General features: G+C 49.6%; 8 protein-coding genes across 8 annotated transcripts; 5 read left to right on the forward strand and 3 right to left on the reverse strand.

Annotated features, from left to right (window-relative positions):
- Positions 1–651: 651 nt before the first annotated feature.
- triA (putative mRNA capping nucleoside-triphosphatase) lies at positions 652–3,079 on the forward strand (the record flags this gene model as incomplete). Its single annotated transcript, XM_001821171.1, has 3 exons — positions 652–2,289; positions 2,361–2,810; positions 2,909–3,079. 3 exons carry the CDS (start codon positions 652–654, stop codon positions 3,077–3,079), a joined length of 2,259 nt encoding a protein of 752 aa, XP_001821223.1.
- A 774-nt stretch (positions 3,080–3,853) lies between these two features.
- spt5 (transcription elongation factor spt5) lies at positions 3,854–7,178 on the reverse strand (the record flags this gene model as incomplete). Its single annotated transcript, XM_001821172.1, has 5 exons — positions 3,854–4,434; positions 4,490–5,220; positions 5,276–6,753; positions 6,825–7,016; positions 7,080–7,178. 5 exons carry the CDS (start codon positions 7,176–7,178, stop codon positions 3,854–3,856), a joined length of 3,081 nt encoding a protein of 1,026 aa, XP_001821224.1.
- Positions 7,179–8,521: 1,343 nt separating this feature from the next.
- AO090023000711 (putative acyl-CoA dehydrogenase) lies at positions 8,522–10,404 on the reverse strand (the record flags this gene model as incomplete). Its single annotated transcript, XM_023235726.1, has 4 exons — positions 8,522–9,015; positions 9,071–9,812; positions 9,875–10,143; positions 10,290–10,404. 4 exons carry the CDS (start codon positions 10,402–10,404, stop codon positions 8,522–8,524), a joined length of 1,620 nt encoding a protein of 539 aa, XP_023090721.1.
- A 1,933-nt stretch (positions 10,405–12,337) lies between these two features.
- AO090023000713 (WD40 repeat domain-containing protein) lies at positions 12,338–13,843 on the forward strand (the record flags this gene model as incomplete). Its single annotated transcript, XM_023235727.1, has 3 exons — positions 12,338–12,375; positions 12,429–12,601; positions 12,744–13,843. The coding sequence occupies 3 exons, from the start codon at positions 12,338–12,340 to the stop codon at positions 13,841–13,843; spliced, it is 1,311 nt and encodes a 436-aa protein (XP_023090722.1).
- An 878-nt stretch (positions 13,844–14,721) lies between these two features.
- On the reverse strand, positions 14,722–18,437 carry AO090023000714 (proteasome regulatory particle base subunit RPN2; the record flags this gene model as incomplete). The annotated part of the gene is made up of 5 exons (XM_001821175.3): positions 14,722–15,033; positions 15,100–17,361; positions 17,413–17,936; positions 18,002–18,171; positions 18,298–18,437. 5 exons carry the CDS (start codon positions 18,435–18,437, stop codon positions 14,722–14,724), a joined length of 3,408 nt encoding a protein of 1,135 aa, XP_001821227.1.
- Positions 18,438–18,970: 533 nt separating this feature from the next.
- AO090023000715 (uncharacterized protein) lies at positions 18,971–20,344 on the forward strand (the record flags this gene model as incomplete). The annotated part of the gene is made up of 1 exon (XM_001821176.3): positions 18,971–20,344. One exon carries the CDS (start codon positions 18,971–18,973, stop codon positions 20,342–20,344), a length of 1,374 nt encoding a protein of 457 aa, XP_001821228.1.
- A 366-nt stretch (positions 20,345–20,710) lies between these two features.
- Positions 20,711–21,814, forward strand: AO090023000716 (uncharacterized protein; the record flags this gene model as incomplete). Its single annotated transcript, XM_023235728.1, has 3 exons — positions 20,711–20,946; positions 21,075–21,363; positions 21,731–21,814. 3 exons carry the CDS (start codon positions 20,711–20,713, stop codon positions 21,812–21,814), a joined length of 609 nt encoding a protein of 202 aa, XP_023090723.1.
- A 1,767-nt stretch (positions 21,815–23,581) lies between these two features.
- AO090023000717 (putative Patatin family phospholipase) lies at positions 23,582–26,041 on the forward strand (the record flags this gene model as incomplete). Its single annotated transcript, XM_023235729.1, has 4 exons — positions 23,582–23,590; positions 23,679–24,523; positions 24,593–25,191; positions 26,028–26,041. 4 exons carry the CDS (start codon positions 23,582–23,584, stop codon positions 26,039–26,041), a joined length of 1,467 nt encoding a protein of 488 aa, XP_023090724.1.
- Between the last annotated feature and the right edge of the window lie 429 nt (positions 26,042–26,470).

Here is a 26,470-nt window from a genome sequence, read left to right on the forward strand (position 1 = left end):
GGAGAGGGATATTACTTTAATTAAGAACACATTGCGGGATAGAAGAAAGAGATAAATTAGATTAGATACAAAGGAGGTACTGTAATTTATTGACCTGGACAGATTGATCGATTGTATGGAAAATTGTCAGAGATCCAACAACCAATATAAATCATTTATAGTACTGGAGAATGACACAAGAAACTCACCTTGGGCTAATAGATATTACTTCTAGTTTCTATCTAATAATCTTCTCCATTTCTGACATTATTCTTAAATATTTTGAATCTTTATTGAGCTATAGCAGTTCATAGTCGAGGAGCTGTCCAATCACGACTGCCGCATCCCGCGACTGAACCAACTTTCCATCTACTATTCTTTTTCTCCTTCTCTCTTTCTCTCTCTCTCTCTTTTCTCCTTTTCCCTCACGTCGCTCTTCTACGTTTTCTGCAACAACCCCATCCATTCGAGTCGATTCCATGTGGTGACCCTATCTCCTCACCCCTTACTCTTTTTTCTCGCCAAAGAGCCACTTCTACCCCGGTTAGTTCGGGGTGTTGTGGAAGGGGGTCGCAGCTCCCGAAGCTCCAATCAAGCTACGTAAGTTAGTTCACGAAATACTTCCACCACCAAGATCGCGATCGACTCGATCAACAAAATCCTTTCGCCGTCATGGATTTGCGCACCATTATGAACAACGATGCCTCGGGCACTTCGGATGCTCCATCAACGGCTCCCCTCCAGTCTCCGTCGCAAGTGTCGCGTAAGCCTTCGGATCCCATGTATGCTCCCCGCGACCAACAACGGACCTCCTCCTATCCATCTGCCTATTCGAGTCATCCCCCTCAGCCTCCACCCCTACAACGTCCTCATGCCTCCCCAGAACGTTCTTCCTCCTACGGATCACTCCAATCGCCCTATCAATACCATCCCCCCTCCGCACAGATTGCAGGCGCACAGTCTCAGCGCGGCCCGAGTCCTCCCCCCTATGGTTCCTCCGCCTCGCGTGACTCGTTCTCTACCTATGGCCATCCCCAGCAACACCAGCAGCAGCAGTCGCCCTTCGCACAGCAGCGTTCGCAATCCATCCAGTCTGTCCTGACCCCCTCATCCACCTCCACCTACTCATTCCATCCCAGGGAAAGCCCGCCAGCCGTTGCTTCACAGCCTTACCCGTCGCAGCAATTCTCCCCTCCAGCCCAAGGATCCGTACCGAATACTCCGCGAGGTTCAGTTGCTGCATCTTATACCCGTCAAACGCCCCCATCTGCGCGCCCCCAATCCTCCGGCCATGAATCCTTGTCAAATCGTGCCTCAAGCCCGTGGGTTGGTCCGGATGCTCAGGTTCATATGTCGCCGACGGCGATACCCCGTGTCTCGCGACAGGATTCAAGACCACTAGAACAAACCCCACGGCAAAATTCTTCGGCGACTGACAGAAGGGACTCGGATGAGAGTGTTAGTCCGAAAACCGCTTTTCCCTCTGGGTCTCGGCAAGGGAGCACGGCCGGATACACCGACCTAGCGTCCTCTTCTCAACCGAAGCCCACCGAAAATGGTATCTCCTTGAAGGAGAGCCCCCCCAACCTCCAAACCTCCCAGCCGGCCCCCGCAGCCTCAAACTTTGACAGCTCACCGCCCGCTCGAAAGTCTCTGACAGACGATACCTCCGCCATCGATCAAGCCCGTTCGTTGCCAACAAAGATGGACATGACTCCGGACGCAACGGCCAATTCAAGTCCGCAAGCACCCAGAGTGAAGAGGAGACGTTATGAAGAACCGCCAATCTATGCCCAAAGATCAGTACGCACCAAAGGGAGGATTCCCATGATTCCGAACCGCTGTCCACCGATCCCCAAGCATGCGAGAAATTCAATGCAAAACCCTTTTGTGATGCGCCAACAGACCGTTTCAGCCCAGGCTTCCGCTACAGATTCTCCGGCCAAACTCAAAAGCGAGACACCACCTACTAATGGCCCTCCGGCCCCCCGGCGACCTCCAGAGCCTGCTCAGGCAGGGAGCTTAGGACCATGGGAACCCTCCATCTATGGGTACATCCCGCACGAGGAGGTCACAAAGACGGTCTGCGATTTCTTGTTCCAACATGTGGTTATGAGGAACGACGCGACCGCAGCTCCTGCTGGTGCGACGGCAACCGGTCAGGGAGCAATGATTGAGGTGGAAGCCAAGCTGGGACAGCTCGTCGATATGGACAGAGGCGAAAGGCTTCTCTTGCCTATCTCGACCGAAGGTATCGTGAATAAGGAAAACACTCGCTTACGAACTGCGTTCGAGAGCACGATGACAATTGTGAGTATTTTTTCTTTCCCGCCCTCGCTTCATTTGAGATTATGTTGAATGATTGATTGACCTTTGACTAGGCACAACATCAGGCAATGAATAACTTTCTGAACGAAGCCGTGAAGATGTCTATGCCGCAAGCCAACCCAGGACGCATTCCATTATCGTACACGCACAAGAAGGAGCGAGATACCTTTTACGAAATATCACCATCGGAGCTTCCACCTGTCATCAGACAGAATCTTAATCCTCGCCACAAACCCAAGGTGCGAGTAACATTAGACCAACGGACAGGCGAGGTCCTCGCGAAGATTGTGAAATGTCGAATTGCCGATCTTGATGTCTACAGCCCTCGCACATGTGTTGATTGGCGAATTAGCGTCAACCTGGAAATGAGCTACGAAGGAGATGTTAGCCACCTCCCTGTGGTAGATCCCGGTCGTGGACGCGGCGGAGAGCGAAACAAGGATCGTATGAGCTATCGACATCTGGCATACCAGATCGACCTTACACAAGTGGCCAAATCAGAAGTAAGTCGCTTTCTTTTCCCCGCTCTCACTGGATGACCAGCTCTCTACCAGCTGGTTGGTTTTAAAGACACGTTCCTGACTTAATATGCGTTGTATAGCCACCATCCAAAGGTGAATTCGAGCATGAACTCGAAGTTGAAATCTCCGCCGCCGAGATCCGCCGCCAGGGTCAGCTTGCCATAGCTGGCGACCCTAAGAACCAATATGAAGAGCTTGTCAAAGGATTTGTGGATAATATTCGCATCCTGGCACGAGCAGTGCCTCCATAAATTCATTCGATGCCCCTTGGAACTGTTGTTGATGCGAATTTACATCGCACACTACGCCATGGAATGGCTTTTTGCTTTCACGTAATATAGAAAGACGAAGGCCCTGAAGATCCTAAAGAAGAAAGGGATCTATGAGAGCTGCATATGGAAAACAAAAGTCAAGTTTATATGTTACATTCTCTGCCGGGTTGATTTACTTTTTACCCATATGTTTTAATAACCGTCCACTACATATATCCTTCTCATGGAAAGAGATGATGAATGATGCGTCACGCCCTTTCTGTTTTCTCTTCGTCAAATTTTTTCTTTTCCTTTCTTTTTCACTTCTGCATTCTTTCCTTCTCCCTCCCCCCATCTTTTTTGGTCTTCATCCAGCTGTTCAGAATTGAAATGGATTTCTCATGGTTAGGAACATATTCTATTTCTCCCCCATCACCTAACCTTCTCTTGTGACATTATTTACGACTTGTATAATCTACATGAATACAGTGCCTCGTATCAAACAGAGGGTTTATTAATATATTTGTTATGACCAAGTCCGCAGCTAGTTCTAAAGCCTGAATGGGATACAACAGTTGACATTTGAATATTTTGATGTCATGATACAATGAATGATACACTTTCACAGAACAAAGTTGACCAATTAACCATGCCTGTATTGTCTTATAAGAACATAAAGATATAGATGTAAGGATGAATGAGATTGATGACTACGCCAGCTTGCTCCTCCCCGCTTGAGCTTTGCCTTTAACTTATGCCCCGCAATAAATGACATTACGGACTAGGCGTTCCGTCTTCGTACCGTGGTCCTGCATCGTCGCCGTCTCCACCCATCGCTGGCGTAGGGGCGTCATATGGACGACTGTCCCAGGCAGCGGGTGTAGGCGCGTCGTACGGCTTCTTGGACGGGCCGCCGGGGGTAGGGGCGTTGAATGCTCCCGGCGTCGGGGCACTATCGGCCCAGGCTCCAGGCGTGGGCGCAGAGACACCGGGGGTTGGAGCGCTGGCATATGCGCCTGGAGTGGGTGCAGAATAGGCTCCGCCTGGAGTGGGGGCGTCGTAGCCACGGGAGTCTTTGCTGCCGTTGCTTGCCGTAGCTCCTGACCAGGCTGGGGTGCGACTGCCGGAGTTTGCGTTCCAGGCTGGGGTTCTAGAGCCTGCTGCGAAGGCGTCGAAGTCACTCTGTCCGGAGCCGGAGCCGCCGTAGGGAGTTCGGGCGCCAGCGTTCCAGGCCGGGGTGCGTGAGCCGAATCCGCCATATGCGGTGCGACTTCCATCGTAGGGATTCGATGTACGGGATCCATCGTTCTTCCATGCTGGTGTGCGAGAACCGCCCATACCAGCCCAAGCAGGTGCTGAATCGCTTTGTTAGTATCGTAGACCAAAGACGTAAATCATAGAAAGACTTACTTCTCGCGGAAGATGCACCGCCCCAGGCGGGGGTCCTGGATGAATCTGCAGCTGCCATCGGTGTCCGACCACCCTGCCAGCCCGATGGTGGAGCTGCTGAAGGGACGCGTGGTCCTCCTCTGCCGCGGCCCATTTCGATTGTTTGGCCCGTTACAGGGTCCTTGACCACGAGGAGCTCCTTGGGAATCGACACTAGCTTGTTCTTGGAATGGAGCTCCACACGTGCCTGCACGTCTCCCGCATCTTTGACAATACCCACAAGACCTTTGAAGGGCCCCTTTCGGACCATGACTGTCTTTCCAATCATCCTGTCGCGACCGAAGCTCTTCGGGGGGCCCATCATACCGCTGGGTCCACCACGACTCATCAGAGCCGGGTTCATCTTAGTAAGATCAGGGCCCGTAGACCGGCCTCCCTTGGCTGATACTGTTACAACGTTGGTCGTACGCACGACAGTAATACCGGAGTTCTCAGCCTGAGCTTTGTTATGCAAGAACAGAAATGAACGGTGAATGTGAAGGATCACGCCATTCCTTTGCTCACCGTACACTTCGCGAACGGTATCTCCATGTCGAATCTCTGCACCGTTCCGGTCCGTAGCTACCGCATCCCGACGCGGTGTGATCTTGTTTGTTACCTGAGTAGGCAGAATAGTGCGAATCGAACCATTTTGATCCAAAACCCGCAAAGATTCTCGATCAACCTTGACAATACAAGCAACAGTAGCGGCGCTATTAAGAAGTTAGATAAAAGAACAAGCAGTAAGTATAGGGCCGAGTAACTCACTCTAGCTGCACAAGATCATGTACGTCGAACATTCCAAGCTTTCCGTCAACACCTGTCTCGGCGGACAGCCGAAGATCCTTGCTGAACACAGTGATCTCTTGCATGCTCATATCGCTAAGTAATGTCACGGTGTCGTCCTTGACTTGGACCACCATACCCAGCTCATCTTGATATCTGCTACCACCGATGACCTTGACATGATCACCCTCCCTGAAACGTTTACGGAGAGATTTAACAGGGGCATCAATGTGTTGTCCCGCAAGGTCACCTTCGGTAACTTGTAGAGTAACGATATCACCGCGAGTAGAAGTAGTTCGACCGATCAAGCCCTGTTGTTCACCACGGAACACTTCAACTGGATCTCCTGGGAGGTAAGAGTCTTCAGCTGTGGAGTTCTTGAGTGTTTCCGCGAGGGACGCAAGATCTAGATTGGCAGTGCCGTCCTCTGAGCCTCGGGCAAACATAGTAACCTCCTCAAGCCGCGGGCTCACATTCTTGGTGATCAAATGTTGTACCTTCATGTCCTTGATTAAGAAACCGTCGACGTAAGTCTCTCCTAGGTAGCTCCAAGATTTTCCACCCAGACCAGATGTGGCAGAAAGGTACTTTCCATGTTTCTTTTTAGCTTCAGCTTCACTGAACAGACGTTGAGGTGGCCGGGCCACCGCGGGATTCATGCCAGGACGCTTCCTCTTGGGATCCATAAAAGGCGCACCGATGTCCTCGTTCATGCCATAATCCAGGCGAGGAACCAAGCGAACAGTCACAGCGAGACCGTTGGTTTCAACTTCTTCAATCTGGGCCAGATCGTTTTGGTATTTGCCACGTTTAATGCGGACCCAGCCACCGGGCAAGAGTTCTTCGGATTTTTGAACCCGCAGAAGGTCCGGCATTTCTCGCACAGGAACTAGAATCATCTTCGTCCGTGGGTAGACGTTGGACATATCTTGCAGTGCATCCATGACGTCCGCTTGCCTGCGTGCTTCAACATAGATGTACCCACTCATAGCTCCTCCACGTTCAAAGGCAGATATGATCTTCATAGGGTTGCGAGAGCCCATGGGTCGCTCTTCTATACGTTTCTGGATGGCGAAAATAACCTCCCGTTCTTTGCCGGGCTTACAACGGACACCCCAGATGCTAGGATCCTCGACACTAGGAAGTAGTAGCCGCTTTGGTACGACGACTGCATCGGAAGCTGCAGCGCGGTTTCGTCCGTAACGTTCTTTGAGCAACTGCGCCTGCTTCTCGGCATCCATGCTGGCCTCAAGCTCGCGCTGGCGATCAAGCTGTCGGTGGCGACGATCGTCAGTCTCAGCGCCGACTGGGAGCGCATCCATATCATCTGGATGCATTTCCCCACCAAGCTCGGCCATTTCATCCTCTTCGTCCTCGGCCTCATCTTCATCTTCATCGACGCCAGCCTCTTCCTCGAAGAAATGGGCCACGCCTCCCTTTCTTCTGCGCTTTTTTGGTCGCTATTAAGACGAACAATGGTCAGTATTAACCACGAGGTATCAGAAATAGCTCAAATGGTGCTAGTACTCACAGACACGGCACCCTCTTCATCTTCATCTTCCTCCTCCTCGTCATCATCATCGTTCTCGTCTTCTTCCTCGTCGTCGTGGCCATCGGCATCTTCGTTATCGTCTGCCTCCTCGCTACCGACTCGACGTTCCGCTCGTCGTGAAGGCTTTACATCTTCTTCATCGTCATCATCGTCCCGGTCTTGATGCGTCGGCTATAACCCCCGTACGTGTTAACACCACCAGCCACTATCATCTAACGCATGTGTAGTACTGACCCTGGCATCTTCATTATCTGAATCATATGCGGGAGCGGGGTTGAAGTCATCGTCTTCTTCGTCTGAACCGAAGTCATGATCCAGCATGTTTCGTGACATGTTTGCGTGGATTATTGGTAAAATGGCTTCGAACTGGGGCTAGGTTCGGAGTGTTTTCGGAGTGGGAGTCGGCGATTGAGATAAGAGTCGCAAGATGGCGTATAATGATTATTGACGACCTATTGACGAGAAGGAAGTCACAATTAGATCACTTTGAGCTTTCAAGCATATGGTTCTGGAGAACTCGAGATCGCGGATAAGGAAGGCGTAGAAAACGAGACAGAAGACCGTCCAGAAACTAAGGTGAGACGAAAGGGCGCAATACCTATTATGTAATCGGGATAGGGAGTCGCTGAAGTCTCACGATTCACAAAGAATCCCTGGACAAAAAATGGGTATCGAACAGCCTTGCTGTTGCTTCGGCCAGCCAGGCGGGCGGCGTTATCCTTCGCCGAGTCCGCGATCGCGGCACGTAAGTCAATCGGAGCTGAGGGAGCGGAGAAAAAAAATCGATGAAACTGCCCACACCAGACGACAATAAGATGAAGCCCACCTGGGTAGCAAGCCGTAGCAAAAGAAGTGGGAGGTGGCGCAAGATAAGTGGTCTTTATAAGGCCGTTGGAGACTTGTTGAAGACAAATCCATGGGTTGCGCAATTGGCTTAACTGCGGCGACGGAGTTCTTCCTAGTGCTCCCATTGAGCCAATGAGCGTCATTCGCTCTAGATCTTATTTGTAGCTATAACTGTCTCTGCTTCACTATCTCCATGGTTATTCATGTTTACTCAATCGCATCTTTATAGACTCTATGGACATTTGCCACAGGCTGGATAAGCAAATTCTACAGTCAACCTTCGATATGACTGTTGTTGCAAGCCAAGATTGGATACTGAGTATATATTTAATGGGGAACTACATATTGTGCTTACAACAAGCCCATGCACATATAATCAAATGCCTGCATGCTGGAAACACCGTTTTCAGACTCTCCCATGTCAATTTAATCTAAACAGTGGTTAGGAAGCACGTTCAACGGCATTCTACTCACCAAACTTATTTCACAGGCTGACCTTGTACACAGGAGGGTCAGGTAGAGAGTTGCTATATCCGAGTAAGGATAAACGTACAATACCCGTGTTAGAAATTCTCAAGATTACACTAGAACTAGATCTGCAAGTATTCCAAAGCTAGGTGGCCGTTCATGTTCCAGGAGGTATCATTTTATTCTTTGAGGACATGGTCCAAGCAACATATAGTACAGTGAATTGAGCCTAGAAGACCACTAACCTGCCAGGTGAGCCGGATATGAAAAGCTCTATATACCCAAAACCAAAGTCATATCCAAACAACATTAAGGACAAAGAGGGGGAATAAATATGGGAAGAAAAATTTGAGTGCGCTCATTTACAACTTCATACCGAACATCTTGTGCACACGGAGACTCTGGCGCATACTCAGGTCCAGCATGATCTCCTCACTTCCACCAGGGATAGCGTAGGCACGAACATCACGGTATAGCCGCTCCACCTTACCGCCCTGGCCTCCGCGGCTGTAGCTCAGACCACCGAAAATCTGACTGGCCTCACGAGCGCAGAACTCGAAGGTGGTCGTCGACTGAGCCTTGAGACTTGCGATTGCACCGCCCAGCTTGAGCATTGCTTCAGTCTCATCCATGGACTGGCATTGGTAGATGATATTTTCCAGCCAGTTATACGTCGCTTCAATCTGACGGGCCATATGTGCGAGCTTCATACGGATGACAGGGTGGTCGATGAGTCTCTTGCCGAACGTCCTACGCTTGTGGGCATATTTCACCGCTTCCTCGTAGCACACACGAGCGAACCGACAACACTGGATGACGATTCCAATACGCTCGTGGTTAAAGTTGGTCATGATGACTACACAACCGGTTAGTTGCTGTGAAAAGAGAAGCAAGAGCGCTAGGGGGCTTACCCTTGAAACCCTGATTTTCCTTTCCAATGAGGTTCTCCACCGGCACCTTCACATCCTCGAAGGTGACATAAGTCGTGCCGCTGCTCCAGACACCCTGGCAGTCCATGCGTCTCGTGCTGACTCCGCCGTGCTCTCTCTCAATGAGAAGGACACTAAGACCATTCATACCGGGCCCGCCCGTACGAACAGCGGTGGTGAAGTAATCGGCATAGACACCGTTGGTAATCCACTTCTTCTCACCGTTGACAATGTAGTGCTTGCCATCGGGGGTGAGTTTAGCCTCGCAGGTAAGGTTGGCAACATCGCTTCCAGCATCCGGCTCGGTGATAGCAAGACAGATACGCTTATCGCCATTCAAAATACCGGGGAGAATTCTGTCAACCAGAGGCTTCTTGCCATATTTGACTAGTGGGGGGCAGCCGATACCGTAGCCACCGATCAAATTCCAGACAAGACCACCACTACCGGCGCGGGACAGCTCGTCGGTAAGAAGCATCTCGTGAAACAAGTCCCAGTTTTCAGGAGCGACAGACTGCACACGGTTCTTCGTGTGGTCGACAGGGAATTTGCCACCCAATAATCCGGCAAGGTAACCCCGTTCACCCATCTGCTTGTAAATATGATCGGGAACATTCTTGGCCTCATCCCATTCGGTCACATAGGGCTCAATTTCAGACTCAACCCATTGGCGAACTTCTGCGCGGAGGGCTGCATGAGTCTGGTTAAAGTATGGAGAGGAGTACTGTCGAGGAATCATTGGTTAGTCTGTAGTCTCCCGGATGGTGTGTGACAGGCAAAACTTACACCTTGATACCATGAGGGATCGGCGAAGGGAATCAAGTCACCATAAGGTTCTTGGGGCTCGGACGACTTGGCCGATCCAACGTCCACTGGAGCTGCCTGCTGAGGCTTGGGGGTTTCCTTGGCTGCTGCTGGTTCCGGTGCCGACGCATCTGCGGCTTTTGTGTTCAAGGAACCAACCTGCAGCTTGCTTTTGTACTTCTTGAGAATCCCTTCGTTGTGATACTTCCAGAACTGCTTCGAAGCATCCTTTCCTCCGACTCGCGACAGAACTAGAGGTGCATAGTCAGCATCGGCACTCCTACCATGTCCAAAGATGAATTGTGGACATTATGACGTACTCTTTTTTCCACCTATGCAAAGTGACGTTAGCATCGTGCGAATGCATCTGACGATCCGCGGAACTGTTCAAACATACCAGGGTGCTCGTCCTGAAATTTAGTCAAGTCATACACATCTTCATCGATAACAACCCAGAGGTTATCTGGCTTGTTATGCGATGCGACGTCTTCCTTTGAGAATGTTTTGGACATGATCGTGGGTGGAAATGAAACAAACAATATATGAGCAAAGGAAGTATATAAGAGAGAGGGATTACGAGCTCTCGACGGTCACAAGTGTGTGCAGCGACGATACGATGCTCGGAGTATTCGGCACTGAAACACAGAGGGGTATGGAGAAGAGAATCTGGGGTAAAACGGAGGGAAGGGAGTGGATAGATATATGGATGACACGGAGGTCTCCGTCACGGGGAACTGTCGCAAGGACCAGTTGGGATAAAGGAAAATAAGCAGTGGAGGTAAGGCACTCGGACAAAAGCCTAAAATGTCCAACGATCAGCGCACAAGCGCCCTCGGTAGCCAGCGAAATGTTTTGGATAGCAGGTGGTCACTTTTTTTTTTGGCAATCCACTGACACTGCCTAGATGCGGGAGGCCTTTTCACATGCCCGATCAATGAAGACCAGTGTCCCGTCCAATCAGGGTCGTCGATTGTTCACCTCGGTCAGGCTAGCCGCTGAGGTAAGCATTCTGCAGGTCATTTGCTGGCCTGTTAATCTTTCGTTGATTGGCCCATCGGTATCTTACTGCGTCATGTTCAGGCCGTCCACATCGGGCAAGTGCCGAGGCTGCCGAGAGATTAGCCACGTGACGTCAATCTGCCCCGGACACTTGGAGACTCTTCACACTTAGAGAGTACAACGTTGGAAAAACTAATCAGAAATGGGACCTCGACATGTGATACCATGGGATCAGGCAAATCTGAACCCCACCAGCCCCTGTCCATCGTAGTATTGTTAATATCTGCCGTAACTCCGTGATTTGTCGCCGGCACTAAGAAAGAGATACTCCGTAGTGCTCCCCGGTGATATACCACAAAAGGTATAGTGTCCCTCAATAATAGTGTACTCCGTCACTGTCGCAGTATATACTCCCTAGAGTATAGTCTACACTTCGCACTACTGTCCTTTCCTATTATAATGCTTGCTACAATTCGCTCCGCTGCGCTACGGTGCGCTTCAAAAACAGAAGATTTGCTATTACCTCAGCTCACATTGCTCTGCTTCAACGTCAATGACAGCGACATGATAGCGTGTCGTGTAGCATACAACTGTTTGCTTGTCCGAGGCATAGGGCCAGGGCTCCCTCTGTATACTAACTTGGACAATCGTACTTACAAGATATAAGGCAGAAGATCTAAAGATATTTGTGTTCAATGCCAGAGACTATCGGGCGAACAAGGTCAAGTATCGGAGTTCAATACCAGGGACTTCCTAGGAGGATCCTGCGTGTTCTTGCACCCACTACTAGTCGAGATATCAACAAAAGATATATAAACCGGAGGTTCCTGGACTACCAGTCTGTTGCCGTAGCGCCGTCATCGAATCCCGTGATACATCCGTAACTAGCAGAGAGTAAACAAGCCGGGCAGTCGCATCAACCGCATGAATAGTGACTCCTTTCCCCCCAGGAGTTTACATTCACTTTGATCGCGGCAAGTTCAACTATAGAGCTAATGAACTGGCTCACAATATATATCCACACGGCCACTCCTTCGTTGTGTCGACTCCAATGTAGATAAACTACCGGATTCGGACTCGGATTTATTCCCATCCCGCCCGAGCCAATTAGGGTTTCTGGGGCAGCGGGTGCCGCCGCGTCGCCATTCAGGCAGTTCTGTGGGTTAACGGACAGTCTAACCAACATCTCTGATGTTTGTTGTCCTCGCAGAGAGAGCTTTGGATGATAAGAATAGGAAATATGTTTATCCGGGCACGACTCTATTGACAAGCTAAGGCCTGTGAGACCTCACCGATCCTTATCAACCGATAAATACGGACTCCTTTAGTCGTCATTATCGTCGATTTCCCTATTCTACTACTGCAGGTCGAACATTCCGTTAGGTCGCCACATTTTTGGCAGGACAGCGCATTCCCAACGGGTCTCTTATACGACCCCGCATCGCCATGCCTCCCTTACTAACTAATCGGCAAGCCGAGGAGCTGTGAGTATGTCCCATGCGAACTAGTCGCTGGCGAAAGCTAAATTCGCGTATAGACACAAGTCAATGATAGCGTACCTCGTGGCGAGCGACCTACCGGACACCGCGGCGGCACTCAGGAGAGAAGTGAACCTCAGCGAAGATGTGTTCGATCCAACTACAGCGAAAAGGTACGAAGGGATGCTGGAGAAAAAATGGACAAGCATTGCCCGCTTGCAGAAAAAGGCATGTCTGCGCTTCAGATCCTCTGTTTCGTCCACCGTATTACTCACTAGCGGCGCGGTGACATCTAATCTTCATTTCACGGCAGATAATGGATCTTGAATCCAGAAATGCGACGCTTCAATCTGAACTCGATAACTCAACACCAGCCTCCCGCTTAAAGCGCAACCAAGATCCAGCCTCCTGGCTTCCGAGTACGGTTCGCTATTCACTAGAATCGCACCGAGACAAAGTAAATTGTGTTGCCTTCCACCCGACATTTTCCTCCATAGCCTCCGGCTCCGACGATTGCACGATAAAGATATGGGACTGGGAACTCGGAGAGCTTGAGCGGACGCTTAAGGGCCATACAAGAGCAGTCCGGGACGTTGACTACGGCGGGCCGCGGGATAATGTCCTTCTCGCTTCCTGCAGTTCCGACCTGTCTATTAAGCTATGGAAACCGACAGACAATTATAAGAATATCCGCACGCTGCAGGGCCATGATCACATCGTCAGTGCGGTTCGTTTTATACCATCAAGAAACCTGCTGGTGAGCGCAAGCAGAGACAACGATATGAGAATCTGGGATGTCACAACCGGGTATTGTGTGAAGACTATAAACGGCCATACCGACTGGGTGCGGGATGTTAGCATCTCGTTTGACGGGAGGTTTCTTTTCTCCACGGGCCAAGATATGACCGCTCGCTTATGGGACATCTCTACTGTATCGAATATAGAACATAAACGAACGATGCTTGGTCACGAGAATTTCATTGAATGCTGCGCTTTCGCCCCACCTACGTCATACCAGTTCCTTGCGCCCTTGGCCGGACTAGGGAAACGCCCTTCTTCTACGAACGGAGCTGACTTCATGGCGACCGGATCACGAGACAACACTATTAAGATATGGGATAGCCGCGGGACGTGCCTCATGACATTAGTGGGCCATGATAGCTGGGTGCAGGCGCTGGTATTCCACCCGGGAGGAAAATACCTTCTATCAGTATCGGACGACAAGACACTAAGATGCTGGGACTTGAACCAACAAGGAAAGTGCGTGAAGACGCTCGACGCCCACGAAAGCTTCGTCACCTCCCTGCGATGGGCTCCAGGAGTGGCCAAGAATGTACCTGGCGGAGACGGCGCAGCGGAGGGAGAAGGAAACGATAAGAACGGGGCTGGTAGTGAGAATCCTGCCAATATCCAGATGCGCTGCGTGGTCGCAACAGGGGGCTGGGATCAGAAATTAAAGATCTTTGCGGGTTGAGGTCGCGAACGAAATCATAATCGGGGAAGGATAGGAACGGTGCTTTGTATGGGGCTTCCTATAACCTATTCTGAAACGGTCATAGAGCCAAGCTGCACTCCTACAGCGATGTAACCACGATTCTTCTCTGCCACACACCCCCTCCCTGTGTCTCTTGAGCCGATTCCCTGGGTTTAATGCGCCACGGGCTGGCATATACCCATAGCGTTCCTCGTCGCTGTGGTGGTCGCTATTAGCGCGACAGAGAGAAGCTTGGATTGCCAGGACGAATCGGACAATAGCGACGACAGTGATAGTTGAGTAGTAATTTGTCCGATGAAAGCAACCTTTTGAGGCTCAAGTGGTCTTCTCAGAAAGTGCCAGTTCGCTCTGTATATATCTTTCAAGTAAAATCATATATAGTCTGGCTGAACACTGTCTGGACTCGTTAGAACTAGCATTGGAGTTACTAATCGGGCCCTTATCACATACGACATCAATGAAGGTCGACCAAAAATGAGATGCTTCTCGAGATGTTTAGATTCTATTATAGCAATGCGAGATGCATATCGGATAATTATACCTGCATGTAACCCAGCTCATCATACCTAATTTGATCTACTGATCGGGACATTCCCATGGCCCCTCAAGCTTAAACCATATAAAAATCCACAAGTCTTTTGTAGACTAGATACTAAGAGTTGGACAGCTTCGGTCGGAAGATAAAATGTGATATAGCCGTGCCGTACTATATATCTCATCGGCCCCACATAACAAACGTAATGGCAAGTAGATATTCAGGACGTTAGGCAACAATACTGTTGTCACTTCAATAAGACATAGATCCATAATTAATCTAAAATACAACCAGTGCGAAGATCGTTGATGTGACCACCCGCTTAGTCCTCGTCACCGTCGGTTTCATATTCAAACTCTTCGGGGACGGGGGCCTCCTCGTCATCCTCGTCATCCTCATCAACAGCTGTTAAAACACCCGCAGCAGCAGCGGCTCCTGCGGCTGCCTCGGCCAAGCGGCTTGAGCCTCGTTGAGGGGTCTGGAGGGCTGCCGCGCCCATGGCAGCCTGTAGTCGGTCTTGCAGTGTCTCTGCTGCTGCCGCAGGTTGCCTGACCTCCTTACTTGCTTTCATTTCAATTGTCTCCCGTGGTTCTTCTGGCTTCTTATCCAGCACGACAACCACTCCACCGGTAGGCTATTGTTGCACAGTTAGCATATCTGATCAATCTAAACACAATGACTACACGCAAGAGATACATACCCGTTTGACCGGCTCGTACCGCGGATCAGGAAATGTGAGGTACTTCAGTTGAGCGGGGAGGACTCTCGACATGTTCTCGAGCTCATATCCAACCCGTTCCCGTTCTACCTTCTTTCTTTGGCCCTCTCCGGACTCCTTCTCTCCCTCCTTAGTGTCGTCCTCGACCTTGGTGGCGGCGTCGTCCGTTTCCATTCTATCCGGCATTTGATCCGAAACCTTAGGCGTGGTAGGTGTCTGATCGATATCCATACTCTCTCGTCGCTGCTGCTTCTCACGGCGCTGTGCCCGACGCTTAGCCTGGGCGGTGGTGGACAACACGGCAGTCTTGACTTTCTCAGGCGCTTCCTCGGTTTTGACCTGTTGCTCGGGAGGATAGTCAAACAGGCTCGGCCGAGTATTACTGTGGAACTTGAAGAAAGGAACTTCAAGCTTCTGGTCCACGCCGATCACGGAAGTGGGGGCGAAGCTGAGTGACAAGAAATGGGTGAGAGGGAACCAGTACCAGTACTGAGTAAATACAGCAGCACCGACGATTCCAGGCATATTGAGGTTGCCAGTCTGCGTTTGCAGGCTGATAGTGCAATTCCGGCCACCAGCATCTATGATACCCAGAGCGACGGCGCAACCAAACTTAGCCATGGCATCCTCGTGTCTATCTCCAATCATCTTCATCATGGCTTTGCGAAGAGTGCTGACTCGTGGGTTCATGGCCTCGTTCTGTTGTACCAACACCATGGCCAGAGAGATCAGAGCTCCTTGTCTCACAAAGTCCGTGGAATCCTTGAGCATCGGCTCGAGCAGGTCGATGGCCTCGTCCAAGCCCGTTCCAGCACACGAGATACCGAGTGCCATGGCTGCACCATAACGGACGTGAGGGTTATAGGACTCCGAAAGGAGTTCAACCATACGAGGCACGCTTTGGTACTTTCTAAACAGGATAAAGCCCAAGCTCAGGACTGCAATACGTCGCACATCATCGTTGACGTCGCTAACGGCAACATGGAGGAGCTTACGGACAGCCTTGTTGCTACTGCTGCCGCAATAGGCGAGAGCAATGGTCATGATACCACCGTAACGGAGAGTGGGATCAGGGTCGCCCAAAAGGCCATTGATCAGCTCATCAGCAGCCTCTTGGCGGGAGTACATGATCAAAGCCATACCCATAGCCAGACCGCGAACGATCTTCTCGTGTTGCGTCTCATGGGCATACTGAATCATGTCCTCTAGAGCTCTCATGTTACCCGTTCCCAGCATGACCAACCCCATGGCCAAACCCACAGCTTCACCATTGATGGCTGAATCAGAATATAGGACGTTTCGCAAATCTTCGTAGATACCCTCATCACCAGTTGCCATGCCGGCAACACCGAGACCTAAAGCTCCACCATGCTGAACAACTTCCTCAGTCGCCTTCTTGAAGTGATCCCGGATGAGGTCAACAGCCATACCGCCATGGTTAGCATATATCAAACCAAAGGCATACAACGAGCCTCCTTGGCTGTAGACTGAGCCCGATCCCCCGACACCGGCAATATGTTCCCTTGGAAGGTAAGGCTGCAGGAGCTTTTGGCCCTGGCTCAAGTTACCACGATGGATGACACCAAGAGCAGCCGTAGCTGTGAACTTGGACCAGTTGACAGCCTTTCCTAACCATTCCAGGTTGTCCCGGAAAAACTTGTCGTGTGTGGTACCTGCATGCATGAAAGCATTGGAGAGTGTGACAGCGGTGTGGAAGATAGAGTTCCGAGCTTCCAAGCTATCCCGAACTTTGTTAAGGATAGCGATATCCGCCTTGTTGCTTCGGTACAGAAACTCCAAGTTTAGTTGGATACTCTTAATGCCATCAAGGATATCAAGAATGTTCTTAAACGCCGATTGTGATTCAGAGGATAGCTTCGACTTGTCGTTGGCTCCGATGGACCTGGGCTGTGACGAGCTGGACTGGTCTTCCAACAATGGATCGGACTCCTTCGGCTCTCGGTCACCCTCCACTGTGTCTTGCTTTTCTTCAGCCTCCGCTTCTGGTACCAAATCGGCAATTTCCTGACGGACTTTTTGAAGGAATTCTTGCGTGCTGTTATCGTAAAGATCAAATGAAATTTGATACGCCACAGCGAGGGAACGTGCATCGCCCTTCTCGACCAACTGGCGGAGGATGACGGATGCCATGGAGTGTTCGTTGAGGTATACGACGCACTTCGCTATCGAGAAATAATCTGGGTTAGGGATCTCATTCAAGAGCTCTAGAATGAGTTTGAGAATCTGGAAAGCAAATTAGTCCTGAGGCTCCTGTAAGGCGGGAAAAAAGCCTACCTCGTTACGGAACGCACGCTCCTGTACAATACCCATGCAAATATCCAGTACGTATTCCATCAGTTCTTCACTCCTTCGAGACTCGCCATTCTGTTTCTTCTCATCTTCACTTGCCCGAATGATGGTTTTCCGAAGCACGTCCAAGCTCTTCGCTTCGATGGCAATTCCGATCACCTGGCGATATCGCTTTTGGATGAAGCATTGCTCGAACAGACGTTCGATAACGGCCTGCAACTGGCCTTGAACGCCTCTCTTCAGGACGAGTGGCGTCTCATCCTGGTTAACGCTAGCATCGTCGCCACCCGGGTAAGTCGCATCGATACCTGGTACTTCTTGTCGGGAAAGGAGCGACTTCGATGGTAAGGCAGACTGCGAAAATGGAGTGATCGGGGACGTCAAACTAGCAGAGGTGCTTGTAGCACCTTCACTGGAAGTGGGGAAGGCAGTATTGAGGTTGGCCGGCTGGTCGCCAGCGGCAGGTCGTTGGGCAGCAGATAGGGAGATGAAGGTATCAACGCATTTAGCTGTATATCATACCACGTTAGACGGACGGCCCTCCCTGTATGTTTTGAAGAGCATACAAACATACCAATAATCGTTTCCTCAAATTCGCCTCCATTGTCTAACTTGAACAGCTTCCCCGCACCCAGTGCAAATACCATACTCTCATTATATTCTTGAAGGTGATAGTAAACTTTAGCGGCGACAAGAGCAGCGAGCTCGCGTTCTGGGAAGGTTTCATCTTCATAGAGAGCCTCTCTAAATGAAACAAGTTAGCGCGGATTCCCTGTAAGGAAGTTGATTGATGGTATGGATAAAAGCACGTCCAAGACCGAATGTTTGATGTGATGAGAGAGATGTCATAAGCTCGGAAAGAAGACATACATTTGTGGAACAGCATCCACCACTTCTGTCCAGAGCAAATCGATCTGAGAATCTAGGGTCTTTAAAGCAAAAACCCGCAGCTCAGGGTCTGGTTCAGAGAGGAAGCCGACGAGGCCAGCAGCCGAAGCGAGTCCAACCATGTCTAATGGATTATGCTTCGCTGGAGGGATGAGGCGACAGCTTCAACGGAGCTGTGTAATAGTCAAATTGGCCCACAAGAATGATGAGGGGTTTAAGTCTATACGTAAGACCAGCAACAGCGAGATCTACCGGAAAGAGGATGATGGAGGGAAAAGATACAAGGAAAAACGGACAGTAGTTAGAGATTCGGAGTGATCAGGAAGCTTCGCAGGTGAGGCACACGTCAACGGGCTTCCAGGCTGATGGAAAGGTTCCCGTGGTTCCTGCAGAAACCCCTAGAGTTGTCACGTGATCTATGATGGCATGGGTTTCAAGCTCCCCGAAAGGGTCACGAGCCCACCGAGAAGACAACAACATTTGAGCTACCACGGAGGTCACACATCCAAGTCAGGCTCAATGCCTTGACTTGCTTTTAGGCAGCTTATACCCTAGGTCTCTGTGAATTCGATATGGTATTTTTGTCTTATAGTTTTAATGTCCGAGTAGCTTCTATCTAGCCCATAAACCAGGTGAACCATCTTCCTGTTTAATCATGTCGACAACCCTTCCGAAAAACGGGGATTCACGTCTCTTATCGCTGCCTATTAGGGCGTCTGCCTACCATCAAGATCCTCTGATTTATATTGACCGTGAAGCGAAACACATCCAACATAGCCTACAGGCTCTTATCGATGCTCAAAGCGAGGGTCTCTTAGCAGGTCTCCAAGGACCTCGGTTAAACGAGACACCCACTGGAAGCTCTACTCCTTCCACCGAACCCAGCGTCCTTCAGAGGCCTTTGACCATCCCAGTCAGACAACCGGTTGCGGAGAAGATTAGCTTGCGTGCTGCGCGGGAAGGAATATTCAAATCCATATTCGACTTGCTTAAACTTAGGGAGGAAGAGCGAGAAATACTCACAGCTCGTGTTGCTGTACGAACCGATGCGCTGGATGAAATCAATGGCTTTATCACAAAAAAGGCCGGGCTTGAGGAGGCTGTGTCAACAATCTACAAAAACAGAGAAAGTCAACTCACTAAGGAACTCCGAGAGGAAGGTCACAAGCTAGAGACGGACATTCATGAGCTGGAGACGAAGCTATCTCAAATGAGAGCAAGGCATCGTCATGTCATGGAAGAGCTAGCGCATATGGAAAACTCGGTGGAGTCCAAGTTATCCTCTTACAAGGCCTCCTTATCCCTGTTAGAGTCGGACATCCAAAAGTTCCTTCAGAAACCCCCTATCCCACCCCAATCGAGCTTCGCTAATGGTACAACATTATATTCATTGAATCCTAAACGCCGGACGCTCGATATGGCCCTAGAGCAATGGACAACGGAGCAATCCGAATTGCGAAAAAGGCAAGAAGAAGTAGATCATGAGATACAGGCACTTGAGGCAGGAGGGGGAGTCTGGAAACAGGTTGTTTTAGAAGTTTGTCGATTCGAAAGACGGTTAAAGGTAGAGATGCGCCGCTCCCTACAAAATCAGTCGCAAGTTTTAGAATCTTCTAGGGCTGCTGAGAACAACTCCGAACTCGACCATGTTCGTGGGATTTTGGAAGACCTACACAAGACAACAGAGCACGTGGAACACTATCTGGGAATTGCAGAGGACAAAGACTGGAAACTGCTTGTCTGTTGCATTGCTGCTGAACTCGAAGCATTGCGGGAAGCACGAGCAATGCTCCTTGATGCCTTCGATATTCCGGATGAAGGCCCGTCGCAGTCTTCAGAACGAAGGGTGCCTGACAAGTCCGGAGAAAATAATCTGCATAATACCCATCAAGATCCACTTGGAGTTGACAACCCCGACCCTCCAGCTGATCTATTACAAGATGCCGAAGAACATCATTCTGACACCATATCTAGATCGGAAGATGAAGATGATGAGCCGGATCCTGCGTGGCTGCTTCCAGAAACTTAAGAGAAATCCTTAACTTCTTAGATAATGATCAAATACATAGAAATATTGACAGTTCTTCTTGCAATACTTTCGAAGGAAACTATCAGTAATATACTATAGCAACTATAATAATCTATAATCGGTAATGATCTGGGCTCGTTGTCCAGGGTTGTAGGGCTGGAAGCCTGAAGTACCTAAAGCAGAGCGTATTGGGGAAGGCGCTTTGACCAACTTTGCAACTTCTGGGGTCTTTAAACCCCCTCCGGCAGCGTGACATCAGGAACCGTTCGCCGCGTTAACGGTTCAGTTCTCGGGTATCGATCTACTCCGTATGTTGCTATAGATTCAACATACCTGAAATCTTGAGCCGAATCTAGTAAGAAAAACATGTACTTACCCTCTCCCACATACTCCTTCACCATTCCTTCACTTCACGATGAGACTCAACTTGACTGTCGCCTTTATCTCCCCCGTAATTCTTCGTTGCAGTCAGAAACTATCCGAGGGGCTATCGTCGCACACCCATATGCTCCTCTCGGTGGGTGCTACGACGACCCAGTCGTAAGCTTTGTCGGAGGCGAGCTTTTGGAGAGTGGATATATTGTGGGCACATTCAACTTTCGGTAAGTAAATGGCTGGCATTATCGGGACCCCTGACTCCTTGACTTGTTTGCTCTCTTTTCTTCCTCCTCTCTCCATATATATATATATATATACTTATTGAGTGGGTGTATACTGATCTGCTTTGTAGTGGTGCTGGTACCTCGGGGGGACGGACTAGTTGGACCGCGAAGCCCGAATTAGCAGATTATGTTTCCTTCTACGGATTCATGCTGTGCTACTTGCATTCATTGAGGTCGCAAGAAGTCTCACGGCGAGGGGATGGAAATATCCCATGTGGGGCTAACGTTGAAGGCTCCAATCCTCAGCTTACACTTGACCGGGCAGATATCCATCTCATCCTCGGTGGTTATTCCTACGGTTCATTGATCGCATCACATCTTCCTGCCCTCAATGTCGTTGCGGATCTCTTCAGAAACGTCAGTGCTGGCACACAAGCACATGGGATTCTTGAAAGTGCAGCGAAAGTTTCAGCTCTGTTGGAAGCCAATAACTCAACTCAAGAACAAAACCTGGAAACAGGCGACCACCTGGCTATGGAAGAACCGCTGGATATCTCAGGAACAACAATTTCATACCTTCTCGTGTCGCCCCTCTTGCCGCCACTCAATCTGTTCCTAACGTTCTTCTCCACAATGTCTTTGGATATTGGGGCTCAAAGTCCAGCTCAACGGAGACAGATTCCATGTCCGAAGCCAACTCGTCAGCTGTGCGCCCATGCAAGTCTAGCTATTTACGGCAATCAGGACAGCTTCACGTCTGCAAGTAAATTAAAAAAATGGTCAGACGAACTGTCGCATATGCCCGGTGGTCAATTTCAATCGGCCGAGATTGACGGAGCTGGACATTTCTGGAGAGAGAATGGGGTAGAGTCGCAGGCAAGAGAAGCACTGGGAAAGTGGTTGCGTCTGATACCTTGACCTTTGCTACATAGCGAATGAAAGGTAACTTAATGGCAGTTCTATGATCACTTTAGGAGAGGTCTAGAATATCGGACTGAGAGATGGGACCGTGTTCCCCATTTTCAGGCCCGTTTCACATGCACACCTCCTATCCCCAAAGCATGTGATAGCCCTGGCTTCGCATGACCATCCCCAAACTTATAGTGGGGACTTTTCGTCCGGAGTCTGAGATCCGAGTCCCAAAGGTCTATCGTGTCACTGGGTCTGCAGTTCCGTAAAATTTTTGATACCGTTACACATACTTCGCATGTTGAACATGGGTATCGCAGCTTACCGACCATTAACCCATGACTGGAGATTTTAGGCTTAACTCGTTGATAAGGAATATCTGAGGCACTACTCATGTATAATACTACGCAGTAAGCATTACATAATTGTCACCATCACTGCTCATAACTACTACTGTATATGGCGGGTTGCATTGAAATCTCGTATCGCATCAGCTTGCGAAAAATGCGGTGTATTGTTCAGGCCATCGCATAGAAAATGTCCCGTACGGTACATACCGGAGAACACCCGTGACCCTGTAGGAAATCTACTAGTATACTACCATACTAGTAGTAAGGCAGTAGAAGTAGTAGTAGTACCGTCCCCAGGCCTGACTCTCTTGATACGATCTCTCCACCGGCGAATTTCTTTCGACGCGGTACTGCCCGCCTTTCGCAATACAATTAATTGACTTGATCAGGCACTAGCATCATCCCCGCCATTCAGCTTGTGGGGCTGTATGAGATCATCCAGCAGATGATCTGAGTTGAAGGATTGGTGATCATCGTCTATAATATCCGGATTTTTCTTTTCTTTTTATATATAAAGTTTTTGGCAGTTTAGATTTAAGAACCGAAGGTAAATCCTTGTGCTGTTCCTGTGGGATGTGGGATGAATATATTGGGACGTTGTTAATGTTTTGGTTCAACGGTGTTCAGACGGGCTTTCCGAATGAAGAATCCCCGCGAAAAGGAGTTGATGCGCGCATGATGAGCGGTTTCCCTGGGGCTGACTACTAGCGCTTGTGGCGATCGATAGCCACTGAACCGGACATCTGTCCAATCACCAGGGACGTACAGGGGCCCCTCGTGACGTCTGGATCTACTCCGGACGGGGCCTTAGGCTGCGCTGCTGACACACCCCCAGATTTATCCATGATTTGCGCAGTTTCCCCGAAACCATCCCAGTTTTGTTCCACCCCATGGTCATAGAGATGAACGCTTAAATTCCCTGACTTATGCTTATATCCGATTCGATACTAGATCTTTATTTTCCATATCCCTTTCTATGTGTTATCCTTTGACTGGTTTTCCCTTTAGATAGTCTCTTCTATCCAACAATCTCTTTTTATAGTAGCCATCTGAGGTGCTATTGGTTTCTCGGTCGAATGCCTTGATGTCAGTGGAAGCCTGGCATGGCAATCCTTCATGACTCTCCCATACTACGCCCTCACTGCCATCCCAATAGCAAACATGTTCGAAAGCCGTCGTCCGTAAAGGAGGCCTCTGGCACTCAGTTTCGTTTCCTTTCGAGAGCCGTTTCCCTTCCCTCGCTGTCATCCGTTATCAAGTCCTCCCTGACTTGGGCCGGCGACACTTTGTATAGTGTGAACCAGGATGGCTTCTCTAAGGTGGACAAGGACGGGCATACTACTACCGATGATCGAAAGCAGGTGCTGTATCTGAAAATGCGCAATGTATGTTGGCACTTTCTTTACCAAATGTTATTGGCTTCCTCTTTTTCTACTACACAGCTGGTTATTGGTTTCTAACTGTATGCTCCAGGCTGTATCATACAAAGAGTGGAAGGACTGCGCCTACGAGTTAGACGAGTTGGAAGACAATAACTCTTGGAAAGCAACCTTCGAGAGTTCCGAATACGATCCCCATCTAGTACAGGAACGCCTGAAGCAACTTGAAGAAGCTCGCATCAGCTGTGACGTTAGCCGGATGATATTCCTAATCCGCACCTCCCTAAGCCGCGATTTAGGAAACATGCGTAACGATTCTCTCTATCGACATTCGCACGTCGGTACGAAGGACTTGATTGATCAGTATATTACGACAGCCCTGGACACAATATCGTCACTGGTGGACCTGTCAGCGAAAGGTCGTTGTGATGGGCTGGAGTTGAAGTATATCCTTGATCAACTTTTAGCAGCAAGGCAAGCTTTTGGCCGGAGCGCCTTACTGTTCTCAGGTGGAGCAACATTCGGCATGAATCACATCGGCGTGCTCAAAGCACTTTGGCAGGCAAAACTCCTCCCTCGTATCATCTCTGGCGCTTCGGCTGGAAGTATTGTTTGCGCTGTCTTTTGCACTCGGACAGATGACGAACTTCCGTTGCTTTTGGATACGTTTGCCTATGGGGACTTTGCCGTTTTCAATGATCCTGACCAGGAGGAGAATATACTCCAGAAGACCGCCAGGTTTTTGAAGTACGGCTCTTTTCTAGATATCTCCAACTTGGCCAAGGTTATGCGAAACTGGCTTGGGGATATTACATTTCAGGAAGCATATAATAGAACGCGCAGAATACTTAACATCTGCGTTTCTAGTGCTGGAATATATGAGCTCCCCAAGCTATTGAACTACATCACAGCACCTAACGTGCTGATTTGGTCTGCAGTGTACGTTCTACCTTTCTTTTCCGTCCTTTTTCGCCACACAAATTTCTGTTATCGGACTAACTTTCACAGAGCTGTCTCGTGCTCGGTTCCATTAGTATTTTCGCCGTTTGTCCTCATGGCCAAAGATCCAGAGACAGGGGAGGCAGTCCCTTGGAACGACTTGCATAGGCAGTATATCGATGGCTCGGTAGATGGTGATTTACCGATGACCCGTCTATCGGAAATGTTCAACGTCAACCATTTCATTGTGTCGCAGGTTAATCCTCATGTGGTTCCGTTTCTCCCGAAGTATGATGGCCCGACCCATGGGACGCCGCAGACCCCGTTTTTGACTTCTAGATTGTTCCACACCATGACACACCTCGCAAAGGATGAGATACTGCATCGACTTACGGTTCTATCCGAACTTGGTATTTTCCCAACATCCTTGACCAAAACGGTTTCAATCGTGAACCAGAAATATTCCGGGGATATTAACATCTACCCCGAAATACTCTACACCCATTTCCCCGCAATACTAAAAAATCCGACTAGAGAATTCATGCTTAAAGCATGTCTTTCAGGGGAGCGCGCGACGTGGCCCAAACTCAGACGGATTCGGAACCACTGCGCTATTGAATTAGCTTTGGACTCAGCTATTCAGCAGATGCGGGCCAGAGTGGCCTTTAGTTCGAGTCAGACCACCTTAAGGACAATAGGGCTGCCGGGCTATTCGGAGACCATAGACGGCAGCTGTGGCCGAGGCCGCTTGCTTAACCGGAGAAGCTCCTACAGTCATGAAGTCGAAAAGGCCAAGCATATTAGGGCCAACTCTGGTCGCCGAGCAAGACCACTTTTAAGACGATGCTGTAGTGTACAGTCGCCTGAACAATCGTCAGACACCGATCGGCAAGATGAGGCAGATGATGATCGAGCTGAAGCTCGTGAGAGTTATTTTCCCGACCTTAACGATGACCTATCTCTCACGGACTCCGGCACTGACGAAGAGACGCGACCCTTGGCTTTGGAACGACTCGGGCTTGCAGAGGGTCGAGCAGTCCATCATCAACCACCTCGCTGGTCCGCTCCGCATGGTGCTCTCCCGTCGCTGCGGTCATTACCAACTACATCTATTCACTCAAGGAGATCATCTGTAGGCACACAACATCAGCCTTCAACCCATGTCACAGATCCCTCTTTGATTTCTGCACGCCAGTTATCCACCAACTTGATATCGTCCCCTCAAAACCGCACGCTCCGCATGACACCCACGAGTCATCCAGACCTCTCACCTCCCGCCTACAACTAACAAAGTTGTGTCGGGAATCTGCTTGCTTAAGTGAGGTGGTATTGCACGATAACCGAAGCTCATAGCGAGATGGTATGCCGTGTTGTATGCGGTCTGCTGGCTTTGTGTCCCCGATATGTCGGTCGACACACTATCTTGCTTGGAAAGGCCTAAATCTTCCACCACACTATAAGGAGGTTGCAGGTTCGAAATCCGACGTCCCATGATGGGATTCAGTGAGGATCGGATGAGCCTCTGCTGCGCATCTCAGGAAATCGCCACCTGGGATGCAGTCTCTATATTTTCTCGTTCTTTCGTCTTATTTCTTTACCTTTCCATCTAGTTATCTTGGCATCTAGAATTGGGAATTGGTTTAGATAGATATAGGTTTGCTACTGCTGCAAAGCTAGCGGCGTTCAGCGATTGGCGTTTTCAGAGAGGGTACTAGCTACAGGGCGATCCGCCCTGATTCGCAAGATTTGGCTAGGATAGACGGTTCTTTCAATCATATCTTGGTAATATCATTATATAGGCATGCATTTATACCTAGATAGTCTGCGCTGGTAACTACGTTGCTTAGTTCATGTATGAATGTATCATAGGCCGCATTAGCTTTGTCTGTCTTATATAGCTAGGACGACTATATGAATTGAATAATACCCAGCACTAGCCTGATTAAA

This window comes from Aspergillus oryzae, chromosome 3, assembly GCF_000184455.2.
Source record: "Aspergillus oryzae RIB40 DNA, chromosome 3".
Taxonomy (NCBI): domain Eukaryota; kingdom Fungi; phylum Ascomycota; class Eurotiomycetes; order Eurotiales; family Aspergillaceae; genus Aspergillus; species Aspergillus oryzae.